This window comes from Carcharhinus amblyrhynchos, chromosome 12, assembly GCF_965287045.1.
Source record: "Carcharhinus amblyrhynchos chromosome 12, sCarAmb.v2.hapA, whole genome shotgun sequence".
In the NCBI taxonomy this organism is placed as follows: Eukaryota; Metazoa; Chordata; class Chondrichthyes; order Carcharhiniformes; family Carcharhinidae; genus Carcharhinus; species Carcharhinus amblyrhynchos.
In genome coordinates, this window is record NC_137335.1 from 26,334,276 (window position 1) to 26,347,358 (window position 13,083).

Here is a 13,083-nt window from a genome sequence, read left to right on the forward strand (position 1 = left end):
GTGATGAGGAAATATTTCTTCACTCAAAAAGGTTGGTGAACCTGTGGAATTCTCCTCCACAGAAGGATGTGGAAACCAAATGTATCCAACAGAGGTATTTTTTTAAAAAAAATGGCATCAAGGGTATGGGGAGAAAGCAGGAATGTGGCATTTTAGATACAGATCAGCTATGATCAGATTGAATGGTGGAGCAGACTCAAAGGGCCAAATAGTCTGCTCCTAGTTTCTAGGCAAGGCCCGTATGAATCAAAAATGCAGTTGCATCTTATTGCTACACCAGGATATTTGATAAACATTTCTTGTAACACCTTACCAATGTTACTTGTATACAAGTATATTGGACAATATTTGATTGATGCATCAATAGTTGGCAACTACATCTAAAGAAAAGGCAAATCATACTGATCAGGTTAACAGCACTCTTTAGTGTTCAATAAACTGATTCATTTCAAAAAGAATACTCAAACAATGAAAGCTAATTTATGAACATTGTATTGAAATGGTCAAATTTTAATCTGAACACCTGTAATACTATTGTTTAAATTATGAAAGAAACCAGCAACAGAATAGTAAGGATTACTTTTTCAGAAGAGCCCTGTCAAAGATTAAAGATCTAATCTGAAAAGATCTTTAATAACACAGGCGACAGACCAAGTTGAGCTTTAGAAACAACTTAAACAACTGAATATTGTAAAAAGAACACATTTTCAAAAGAGTGATAAATAAACTTTAATTACATTCATATTACACATGCATTTGCTCAACAGTAGCTGGGACAATACTCTAAGAACCGAAAGTTGCAAGGTTGATTTATGCTATGGTCTGTGCATTCTTAAATGCAACATATACATTTCTCGACCCCAGGAAAAAGGTGCATTATATATTAACCTACCAAGCAGAGTGTTTCACAACAAAAAGCAGAGCTAGAAAGGAGCTTTTTTAAACTCCCCTCCCCCATGCCTGCATAAATTCTCCAACACGAAACAAAGGAATATTGAGCTGCTTACAGCGAAACATTTATTTTCAAACCAGTACTTTTACACATCAGTAAATTACAACTGGCAAAACTTGGCTTGTATTCGTATTCACCCCCCGCCACCAATGTTACATAACTGACACTTCCCTTCCCATAAAGGAAATTTATGCTCACGCCCTCCCATTGCTTTGTAGTAATAAACTCAAATATAAGGGCTGTTTAAACAATAGACTGCAAGAGTTACAACTGCTAAGGATTGCCTTCCATAGTTTAAACACCTACACTTACTTCCTTCTTAACAAAGCTTATGTGTACCCCATTGAAACATCTAAAACTAGTTTTGTCATCTGCAGACAAATTGGTTGGTCTAGAAAAGATACAAAAATTATATTGGGTACACGGCCTTTGGGAAATCAGCATGACTTTCAGATACTTTACAGCACAAAAGGACTGCACTTTGGAATATTAAGTTGATTTTAGTTCTGTCCCTCCAAAACCTCCAATTAGTTACTTATTTTTGACGTAATGTGAATGCATTGGATAAAGACAGCAAACAAAATAATTGCAAACTTTCATTTGCACACAAAGGATCAAAATAATTCTGAAAGAACGAAACTGCCAACATATATACATTTGTGTTTTTCCAAAAAAATAACCTGAACCGGCCAATTTGCTCATGGTGTGCAGCGAAACACTCACCATATGCACAGGAAATGATGTAGGTCTCCTAAATCCTTAGCTGAACTTGCATAGTCCACTGACAATTTCTGGTTGGCAAGTAAAATCAGAAGTACATTAATTTTACCATTGCTCAAGAAACATTAAAAGCTATTTATACTTCCAAGAATATTAACATCCATATGCACAGAAGTTAAAATTTATAGCCGTTAGCATTGATTGTAAAAAAAAACAAGCAATTCTGTACTACACTGCTTCACCTGCAAATCAAAACGTTCTTAGCATTTTTGAGAAGACTGATACAACATACTGAGCACACAGCCAAATCTCATTTCATGTACAATAACTGATGTGACCGTCTGAAATTTTCCTAAGGCTTCATCACACAACAGAATTTTGGATAGATGCACATGCAGTTAGTCCACTGCAAAGACGCTACTAATTAGGAATGTCAGCGCTGGTATTGCGGTTCCCATATTTGTGGTGGATAATCAGTAGTACAACTCCCAGAAAGAAGCAGATGGAGCCAACAGTGATGTAAGCGATCCCAAGGAATGGATTTTTTCCTCCCATCCAGGAAATGGTGCTCAAGATCATTCTTTTTCGCCCATCAAAGGCACGCACTGGATAATCTGAACACAATATAGGAAAACTTTGGACTGTATGTAACTTGAAACTTCCACTTTTTGAACATTGGTTTATTTACTGGATTCATCTTTAAGAACAAATTGAATACCTCAGACTAAAATTTAATTTTAAAAATTCCTCACTCTACATTTTGTACTATGCATTTCAATGCTTACAGCAGATGGAATTGCTCAATGTTCTGTAGCATTTCATTTCAAGTAGGTCACACTGGTATATAAATGAAACGTGGGGAATATGTCATCTGGCTTTCTACCATTCTCTTCAGGGAGGTGTCTAATCTCTAATATTTGACCTCTGAAGGCATCAGATCTGAACCTAATCTGGTTCTTGCTGAAGAGGCACTTTAGAACAATGATCACAGAGATTAGCAGAAGGAATCCTGGCTGAACCAACTGAAAACCCGAACATATCAGTTAATTCAGCCCTCATCTGGGATCAAACCAGTAAAATTATAATGTAGCAGCATTGGTTTATTTCATAATTTTCCATTTTTCAAAATCAATTTCATCATTGATTGGGTTATAGATTGTACTTTCATCCGCTGATAAAAGAAAAAGCTTTTTCTGAATGCACAAGCCCATTTTTAAGTTGGGATAAAAGATATATCTAGAGCACTTCAGTTGGGGTGAGCAAAGACTTTGATTAACTCAAAAGAAGATAGACATTTGAGGTTTTTTTCATTCCTTTGTCACTGTAACCTCTGCTACTCCAGAGAAGTTCAGAACTAATGCTGTGTAATAAAACGGTTGACAAAGAAACGCCAGCCAAATCTGAATTTACTATTTTCTAGTTTGCAGCACAGCACCAAAGTTACCAATAACCAGCATCATACTGAACAGTATTATGCTCATTGTCCTCTGTAAAAACACATATTGAAGATTCAAAGGCTTGACCTGCAATGCAAAACTGTTTTCCAATTTCAAATATTTCTGCAGTACGTCTCTGCAAAAGATCCTTTTTTCCAAAAAGGGTGGGCTGATGTCAAACTTGTTGCACCTGGTGACAAGGGAGCAAAATTGGCTTAAAAACTGGATCAATTGCCAAACATCTTATTAAATCCAATGGATGTGGCTAGTGCTGTTTTGAACACTGTGTTCAAAATGTTATTTTAGACTGGAACTGGTCTAGTGTGCAACCTCTGATCAGTCTCGGGGTTGATATTTTTGCAATGCCTCTTCAGCTGCAAATTTGAGATTATTTTGAAGTGTTCCTCTGGCCCCACAAAATCAGCCTGCTGCCCAGAACCTGCACTCTTAACCAAAACCCTCAAATTCAGTTCTGCAAGAGCTCCCAGAACGTGTCCAGTCAGAACATAGCAAACATTTTTTAGTTTATCAAATAGGTATTTGGGCTATGCATATCTGTATTTATTCATATTCAAAAGTAACAACTTGCATTTATAAAGCAACTCACTGTGGTAGAATAATCCAAAATGCTTCACAGGATTATTTGCAATCAAAATTCAACATCAAGCCACATGAGATGTGAGGAAACTTTGTCAAAGTAGGCCTTATTTGATATTCTAAGGGAAGTGAGAAGAGAGATTTATGGAAGGAATTGCATGGTTTGGGCCTAGATAACTAAAGACACCGCTGCCAGTGGTGGATTGATGAAAATCTGGGATGCAGAAATGGCCAAAATCAGAGCAGCATAGCAATCTCTAAAAACTGAAGATGATTACTGGGCCAAGGACATCGCAAAGAGATTTGAAAACAATGAGAATTTTGCAACCAACAATATGTTCCATGAAGAATCATCTGGGGAAGCACAACCATAATACTGCAGTACATTGAGAGCTGCAATCTACGAGCACTTTCTACACTATGCCTCGTGCAGCATACCCAAACTTAAATTGCTGTCTAAACAGACATCACCAGAGACCAAAGTAGTGAGCATTTATTTGTCAACTCAAAAGTAGGCAGAGGCGAAAATATATACAACCTTGTCCTTTTGTCACAAAGTGACAGGGAAAATTATTCATGGATTAGAGAAAAATGTAAACTGTCATATTTTCTTCTTTCCACAATTCAGATGGTGCAAAAGGACCTCTTTTGATAGTCAATATTTTAACTTACAAAATTGATCAGTTATTGATTTTATGGTCGAGATTAACTCACAAGTGTAAGTTTTTTTTAGATAATACTAGGACAAAGACCTATTTGCAAGTACAAAATACAAAAAAAATCTTTAAACTGGCCGACGGTCAAAATTCTTTCTTGTGACACTGATGACCAACTGAATCCGAGTTTCCCTTCCTCTAGGCAATTAATCTGATTCAGCTTTTCTGATAAGGATTGGCAGGCCTGTAATTTGTACCAATAATTGTTGAAAGAACAAAATAACTTTCCCATTTACCAACATAATTAGAAAAGTAATAGGCATTAATTAAGAGCCAATATGTGGTAACAAGGCAGTATGAGCAAGGTTTATTTGGTGAGGTGCTGCAAACATTTCACTGTTATAAGAAAGTATGCCCATATGTATCAGATTGCTATTTAAACAAATGTGGATCAGTATTCTAAGCACATTGATGCTCAATAGAACTTAATGGGGAAGATAAAAATGAGATACAAATGGAATCTTCATATAGAAACTAAAGGATACTGTAGGTAACTTTCAATGTATAATTTCCTTGTTGCAATGTAGGGGTCAATGGATCATTGTTCTCAATAAGCCTGTACAGCTTGCGAAAAGTGGGTAAAGCTGCAGTACGCATCCATACAATGAAATCTTCATTGATAAATCCATTGTTCTGCGGATTACTTGGGTCCAGTTCATACACTGGCTTTGGCCAATTCACAGGTTTTGCAGTGCCTGTAACATATTTCCAAAACAATTTTATATTATATATAACTTGACCAGTTCCACGAGAGGAACTTCTTGAATTCTGAAGTTCTTTGTAGAAAATTTTGAATTAAGTGGCCAAAAATTCTTAGCACAGTTATGTGTAAAGAATTTCTTTTAATACAACCTTAAGTTACATTCAGAAAGAGTTAATGGATCCATATTATCTGTGTTTATTTTGCAAGTGACTTTAGGATTTCTGCATCTATTATTCTAATAGAAAGCTCATTCCTCTTGCCGATTCCCTATACTGCAGAAAATCATTTTAACTCGCATCTTACTCTCAAAGCTTAGATCAAAATCATGTTCCAGAACTTAATTATTCATTATTTGAATAGAAGGTTGAAATTTATTCACCTCCTTTCATGCATGAATGGCCCATATTTCTCCAGTTTTTCAACCCCATTACAATACGAACCAACCTATTGGCCATCAATAGATGATACAATGACTGATGCTTTTCAACATGCTGAACAATTTTCAAATCATGCTATTGATTTCAAAATCTTTTCAGTTTTAAGAATAACAATGACTGCAATGGTGTGTTATTTCTATTTCCCATAGTTGCTCATTTTCCTACTTAGCAGATCTTTTTGTGCAGTGAATTCACACCTACGTAAAACTGGGTGAGATCAACTAATTTAGAGACCAAACTGCATCCCTTTAGGTTCAAACCCAAGAAGATAAAAGAAGATTGTACTTGCCCCACTGTATCATGTAATCCAGCTTTACTTGATTTCTTAATTATTAGTTACTCCTAAAAACAATTTTGCTAATAATATTTTAAAGTTAGGGCATTCAAGAAATTTCACTGCTAATTAGTAATATATCAAGTTTTCACTAATTTGAAATAATTCCCTGGGTAGAATTTAAACAAAAAGCTTATATTGAATAAAGAATATACCCAGTACTGAAGTAAACTTACCTTTAAAAACGGTTGATAAATTGCCCCCAGTTGGATTTCTGAACTTGACGTTCTTGTCTGTCCACCACGCAATACCATTATTGATCAAACGAATCTCACTTCGAGTGCCATTGTCCATGTAGTACAGTACTAAAGTATCTAATAATCAAAAATCAAAGACTTGAGAACTATACTACAAAAAATTAGTAGGTATTAGTCAAATCTTAATGCAGCTGTTATGTTGAGAGAGCATCAGTTTAAGTACGTAACAGTATTTCACCTACAAACAATGCAAACAGGAGGGAAACACCAACAAACAAAACCTCATTATTTTATGGAAATTCAGAAAACAGAGTAGCTCAGTGGTTAGCACTGCTGCTTCAAAGTGCCAGGGACTTGGGTTCAAGTCACTGTCTGTGTGGAGTTTGCATGTTCTCCCTATGTCTGTGTGGGTGTCTTCCAGATGCTCCTGTTTCCTCCCACATTCTGAAAGACGTGCTGGTTAAGTGCATTGACCCGAACAGGTGCTGGACTATGGTGACAAGGGGGAGGTATCACAATAACTTCATTGCAGTATTAACGTAAACCTTACTTGTGACTAATAAATAAACTTATAACTTTAAAATAGAATCAAGATCGTTTGGACAGCATGGTAGCACAGCGATTAGCACTGCTGCTTCTCAGCATCAGGGACCTGGGTTCAATTCCCGACTTGGGTCACTGTCTGTGTGCATTTCCTCTGGGTGCTCCGATTTCCTCTCACAATGCAAAGATAGAATATAGAACATAGAACAGTACAGCACAGTACAGGCCCTTCGGCCCTTGATGTTATGCAGAGCTATGTCCAAACCCAAGATCAAGTTATCCCATTCCCTATCATTCTGGTGTGTCCCATGTGCCTATCCAATAACCACTTGAAAGTTCATAAAGTGTCTGACTCCACTTCACAGCAGGCAGTGCATTCCACACCCCAACCACTTTCTGCGTAAAGAATCTACCTCTGACATCCCTCCTATATCTCCCATCATGAACCTTATGCCCCCTAGTAACAGCTACATCCACCTGAGGAAATAGTCTCTGAACGTCCACTCTAGCCGCCTCATCATCTTATAAACCTCTAAGTCACTTCTCATCCTCCTCTGCTCCAAAGAGAAAAGCCCCAGCTCCCTCAACCTTTCCTCATAAGACCTACCCTCCAAACCAGGCAGCATCCTGGTAAATCTCCTCCGCACTCTCTCTAATGCTTCCATATCCTTCTTATAGTTCTTATAGATGACCTGAACTATACACAATATTCCAAAAATGGTCTCACCAAGGTCCTGTATAGTTGTGGCATAACCCCACAATTCAAACCCCCGGTTAATAAATGCTAACATACTACAAACTTTCTTCACAGCTCTATCCACTTGAGTGGCAACCTTCAGAGATCTGTGGATATGAATCCCAAGATCTCTCTGTTCCTCCATATTCCTCAGAACCCTGCCATTGACCCTGTAATCTGCATTCAAATTTGTCCTACCAAAATGAATCATCTCGCACTTATCAGGGTTAAACTCCATCTGCCACTTTTCGGATATGTGGGTAGGTGGATTGGCCATTCTAAATTGCCCATAGTGTCAGGGGGGTTAGCTAGGGTAAATGCATGGGGTTATGAGAATAGGACTTGGGTCAGATTGCAGTCAATGCAGACTTGATAGGCCAAGCGGCCCCCTTTTGCACTGTCGGATTCTATGTCCAAGATAACTTGCCCTCAATAACTCATTGAATGAATGCACCTTGTAGAACGGGTCAGGCAGTCTTACTAGATAGATCTTATGCTTAGCCATGAGCAGGTGTAAAGAGTGTGGAAAGAGCAGTGCTGCTGCCCCTTGGATATAAAAAAAAACGTCAGCCAGGATTATGGACATTCGAAAGTGATCCCTGCTGGAAGTTAATCCGAATAATGTCACAATTTGGTTTCACTGTGATGCTATTGGTCAACTTTTCAGAAGCACTTGCTATCCACCTTGTCTCATGTATCAATAATGGCACTCTCAGCAAGATACCAGAGATATTCCAGTGGCAGTCATAATATTCAGCAGAGATGAAGTGGTAATCAAATTAGATAACTTTTCACAGCAGATAGTGAAAAGGCATTCACGGTACCTCTTGAATCCAGTATTTTTCATTTGGGTGTAGGTGCCATGTGTACAGAGTCTTGGGAAACCCTGGGAGTGGGTTGCTCATCTGCCTAACTCCTGCCTCCATTAAAGGCAGGAGTGGATGTGTTAGAGTCAGGGACTGAAGTTTACGACTTTAACACTCCAGCCTAACCCATCTATTTTCTTTAAGAATCCTTCCCCCACCCCACTAAAATCAATTTTTTCCTCCAGGCTTGCTGAATATTTCCAATATTTCATTTTTAAATAAAGATTTGTAACATCTATAGTATTATGTTTTTAACAAAATTGTAGGGATTCCTCTCTTACACTTTTCAAAAAGTTGAAATATAAAAGTTTGTTAAACCTGTAATATACACAGAAACACAACGGGAAATATGCAGAAGAGGAAAGATTGGTAGAAAATGAGACAAAGAGTGACTGTAAGATTCATTGACAACTGGTCCAATAAAACAGGTGAAAGGAAGAAACATAGATGGAAGAATTAGAGGTAAGAGAAGCAGACAAATATGAAACACTGTTCTTATTTTGACCATAAGAAACCTACAGGAAATGAATTGTTCAGTATTTTTTGATAGTCAATGTTCTGAACACTACTGCCCGTTTCTTACAACGAGCGGTCTCAAAGTATTGGTTAGGATAGCTCAAGTACAGCATCTGCCTTTTAACAAAAGCTATAACAAAGCTATTCTTTAAGGACCTTCACTATGTTCAAATTAACTGAAACTCCACCTCTCCCCATTATTTCCACCAAATTCCTCAACTTAGGAATGTTTACAAGCAATTTGCTCTACTGTTCTGTAACAGGCCATTGGGAAGTGCACCTGAGATATGCCTTGGCCCTCTACTTTCAAAGTAACTCACTTCCACAGGTAGATTAAATAAGTCTGAACATTCCTTGGTCTTAGCGTGCTGTGCCACCACGTTAAGTGTTTTTGTAATGTAATATGCTAATCTTACTAACACAGATGAACATTGATAGGTTCCTCCAGCACTAAACATACGACATACAGACAATAGAATCCAATTTTTATTTGATTGTATAGAGACGGTCTTGTGCACTTACATACCATTAAATAGACTGTTTGCAATAGCTCCACAAGGGGCAATAGGTCGTCCACCTGACATACGATATGGCTCACATTCTTTACTGGGATCCTGGCAGAGTGGAGAAAAGTAAAACTGCAGTTATTGTAAAATCAAAGACCATCGTATACAACAGATGCCTTACCTGGAACTCAGTTACAAATTGATACTGTACTGAAATAATGGCGTTCATTCTCTTTACCATGTTGTATCATATGGAGTATTACCTTTTGGTTTTTAAATATTGTATAAATATGAAAAGTTGCGAACATTTTAGTCCATATACTCATGTAAGTTTGGTTAAGCTCTCCATATTCCCTGTTGACAGCAAACTAGTGAAGTCCCTTTCCCTACACCCACACATTATCAGCTCGCACCCCCCCACCCCCTACTAATATTCACTCAGCCACCCCCTTCCCAAATTCCCTCTCCCTCCCTTAACCCCCACTACTCAGCTCCAACTACTCAACCCTTATCATAACCCCTCCCCACTCTTACACTTCGTTCTCCTCCACTACACGCCCCCCACCTCCCCCAATGTGGATTTCTCCATCTTGCCGAACTCAGCTCCATATCAGTGCTGCTGCACCCGCCAATGGGCAGCAGCGGAAGCTCCTTCTTGGCCAGCCTCACTTAGATCTAAACTAACAGAGAAGAGCAAGCCATCTCCCAGTGGTATGGGGAGCTCAAGCCCCAGATCTGATGGGTCAGGAAGCACAGACCCTTCATTGCAGTGTTGGATAGAACCAGGGTCCCAAGTAGACCAAGCCAGAGTTGACACAAAGAGGTGACTGCTGCAGGATGTGTCTGAGACCACAGCAGGCTGGAACTTCCCGGCCAACACTGTAGCAGGTTGCAGTTGGGCCAAGGCCAAGTCATTCCATTGGTAATGGAAGCTCAAATTCAGCAAGATGATGTGACCATCCTCCGCTAGGAACAGCTTCTCCCACAACAAAGGCAGCATTGGAAGATGGCCCAGAACATGAAGTGCTCTGCAGGTTGTGCATGGAAGCAGAACCTACTGGGGGCAGAGCCTCTGCATCTCTCAATCACATTAGGTGAGCCAAAGCCCACTAAGAATTAGCAATGGATTAATGAGATGATGAATGACGGCTCCCTCATGCTAGGTGGAGATCAGATAAAGAATTAAAGGGATGGAATTCTGTGATCCAAAAATCAACCTGCACAAGAAGGACGGGTTGCATCTAAACTGAAAGGGCATAAATATTCTGGCCAGGAGATTTGCTGGTGTCACATGGGAGGATTTAAACTAGTTTGGCAGGGATAAGGAAACCAAAGCAAAGGTGATTTAACTGAAGGGGAACCAGAGAGTAGGGCTGGTAAGACTCAGAGGAAGAGCAGGCAAGGTGTGGTTGCTAATCAGATAGGGTCTGGTAGACTGAAGTGCATTTATTTCAATGCAAGACAGATGTACTTAGAGCTTGGATTAGTACTTGGAATGATGATGTTTTTGCTATTACAGAGACTTGGTTAAGGGAAGGACAGCATTGGTAGCTTAACATCCCACCATACTGATGTTTCAGGCGGGAAAGAGGGGAATGTAAAAGAGGTACAGGAGTTACACTGCTGGTTAAGGAGAATATCACAGCTGTTCTGTAGGAGGACACCTTGGAGGGCTCATACAGCAAGGCAATATTTTCAGACTGGAGGCCAGTTACCAGCGATGTACCACAGGGATCAGTGCTGGGTCCTCTGCTATTAGTGATTTTTATCAATGACTTGGAAGAGGGGGCTGAAGGATGGGTTAGTAAATTTGCTGAAGACACCAAAATTGGTGGAGTCACGGATGAGGTGGAGGGGTCTTGCAGGGTGCAAAGAGACATTGATAGGATGCAGAGCTGGGCTGAAAAGTGGCAGATGGAATTTAATCCTGATAGGTGTGAGGTGACTCATTTTGGTAGGACAAACTTGAATGCAGATTACAGGGTCAACGGCAGGGTTCTAAGGAATGTGGAGGAACAGAAAGATCTTGGGGTTCATATCCACAGATCTCTGAAGGTTGCCACTCAAGTGGATAGAGCCGTGAAGAAGGCTTGTAGTGCGTTAGTGTTTATTAACATGGGGTTTGAGTTTAAGAGCTGTGGGGTTGTGCTACAACTATACCAGACATTGGTGAGACCACATTTGGAGTATTGTCTTCAGTTCTGGTTGCTTCACTATAAGAAGGATGTGGAAGCATTGGAGAGAGTGCAGAGGAGATTTACCAGGTTTGGAGGGTAGGTCTTATGAGGAAAGGTTGAGGGAGCCGGGGAGGATGAGAGGCGACTTAGTCAAGGTATATAAGATGATGAGAGGGATTAATAGAGTGGATGTGCACAGACTATTTCCTCGGGTGGATGTAGCTGTTACTAGGGGCCATAACTATAAGGTTCATGATGGGAGATATAGGAGGGATGTCTGAGGTAGATTCTTCACTCAGAGTAGTTGGGGTGTGGAATTGCCTGCTGTGATAGTGGAGTCGTACACTTTAGGAACTTTCAAGTGGTTATTGGATAGGCACATGGAGCACACCAGAATTATAGGGAATGGGATAGCTTCATCTTGGGATTGCACATAGCTTGGCACAACAATGAGGGCCGAAGGGCCTGCACTGTGCTGTAACCTTCTATGTTCTACGTTCTAATGTGGGTAAAGCTCAGGAATAGGAGAGGTGTAGTCACAATGTTGGAGGTTTACTATAGGTTGCCCAACTGCCAACGGGAGATGGAGGAACAGGCAGACTTTGGCAAAGTGTAAAAGTAACTGAGCTGTTGTGGTGGGAGATTTTAACTTCCCCTATATTGACTGGGATTCACTTAGTGCTAAGAGTGTGGATGGGGCAGAGTTTGAGAGAAGCATCCAGGAGGGCTTTCTGAAACAGTATGTAGATAGTTCAACTAGGGAATGAGCCGTACTGGACTTGGTATTGGGGAGTGAGCCCAGCCAGGTGGTCGATGTTTCAATAGGGGAGCAGTTCAGGAACAATGATCACAATTCAGTAGGTTTAACATGCCGATGGATAAATAAAACTGGGCTTGTACTCGTTAGAGTTTAGAAGAATGAGGGGAGATCTCATTGAGACGTATAAGATGATGAATGGGATGGATAGGATAGAGGTGGAAAGACTCTTCCCGCTCAAAAAAGACAGTAGGACTAGGGGGCACAGCCTCAAGATAAAAGGAGGGCGGTTTAGAACGGAGTTGAGGAGGAACTTCTTCACTCAAAGGGTGGTGAATCTCTGGAATTCTCTGCCCGTTGAAGTGGTGGAGGCTGCCTCGCTAAATATTTTTAAGACGCGGGTTGATGGGTTTTTGAAAGGAGAGGGGATTAAGGGTTATGGGGAGAGGGCGGGAAAGTGGAACTGAGCAGCGACAGATCAGCCATGATCTTATTGAATGGCGGGGCAGGCTCGAAAGGCTGGATGGCCTACTCCTGCTCCTATTTCTTATGTTCTTATAAAGATAAGTGTAGCCCTCAACTTATGGTGCTAAATTGGGGGAAGGCTAATTACAATTATATTAGGCAGGAACTGAAGAATGTAGATTGGGAGCAGATGTTTGAGGGCAAATCAACTTCTGGCATGTGGGAGGTTTTTAAGCATAAATTGATAGGGATTCAGGACTGGCACATATCTATAAGGATGAAGGATAAGTATGACAAGTTTTGGGAACCTTGGACAATGAGACTCTAGTCAAAGAGAAAAAGGAAACATTTGTCAAGACTAGGAGGCTGGGAATATATGAAGCAAGTGTGGAATACAAGTAGAAAGAAACTTAAGCAAGGAGTAA

General features: G+C 39.9%; 1 protein-coding gene across 1 annotated transcript in view; it reads right to left on the reverse strand.

Annotated features, from left to right (window-relative positions):
* Positions 1-704: 704 nt before the first annotated feature.
* LOC145350868 (cell cycle control protein 50A-like) overlaps positions 705-13,083 on the reverse strand; it is a 29,792-nt gene continuing 17,413 nt past the window's right edge. Inside the window, exons 4-7 of the mRNA XM_080200261.1 lie at positions 9,280-9,367; positions 6,072-6,209; positions 4,907-5,116; positions 705-2,286 (exon numbers count right to left, since the gene is read on the reverse strand). Of these exons, the coding sequence (XP_080056387.1) occupies positions 2,093-2,286; positions 4,907-5,116; positions 6,072-6,209; positions 9,280-9,367 (630 nt within the window). The 3' untranslated portion in view covers positions 705-2,092. The remainder of the gene's footprint in view (positions 2,287-4,906; positions 5,117-6,071; positions 6,210-9,279; positions 9,368-13,083) is intronic.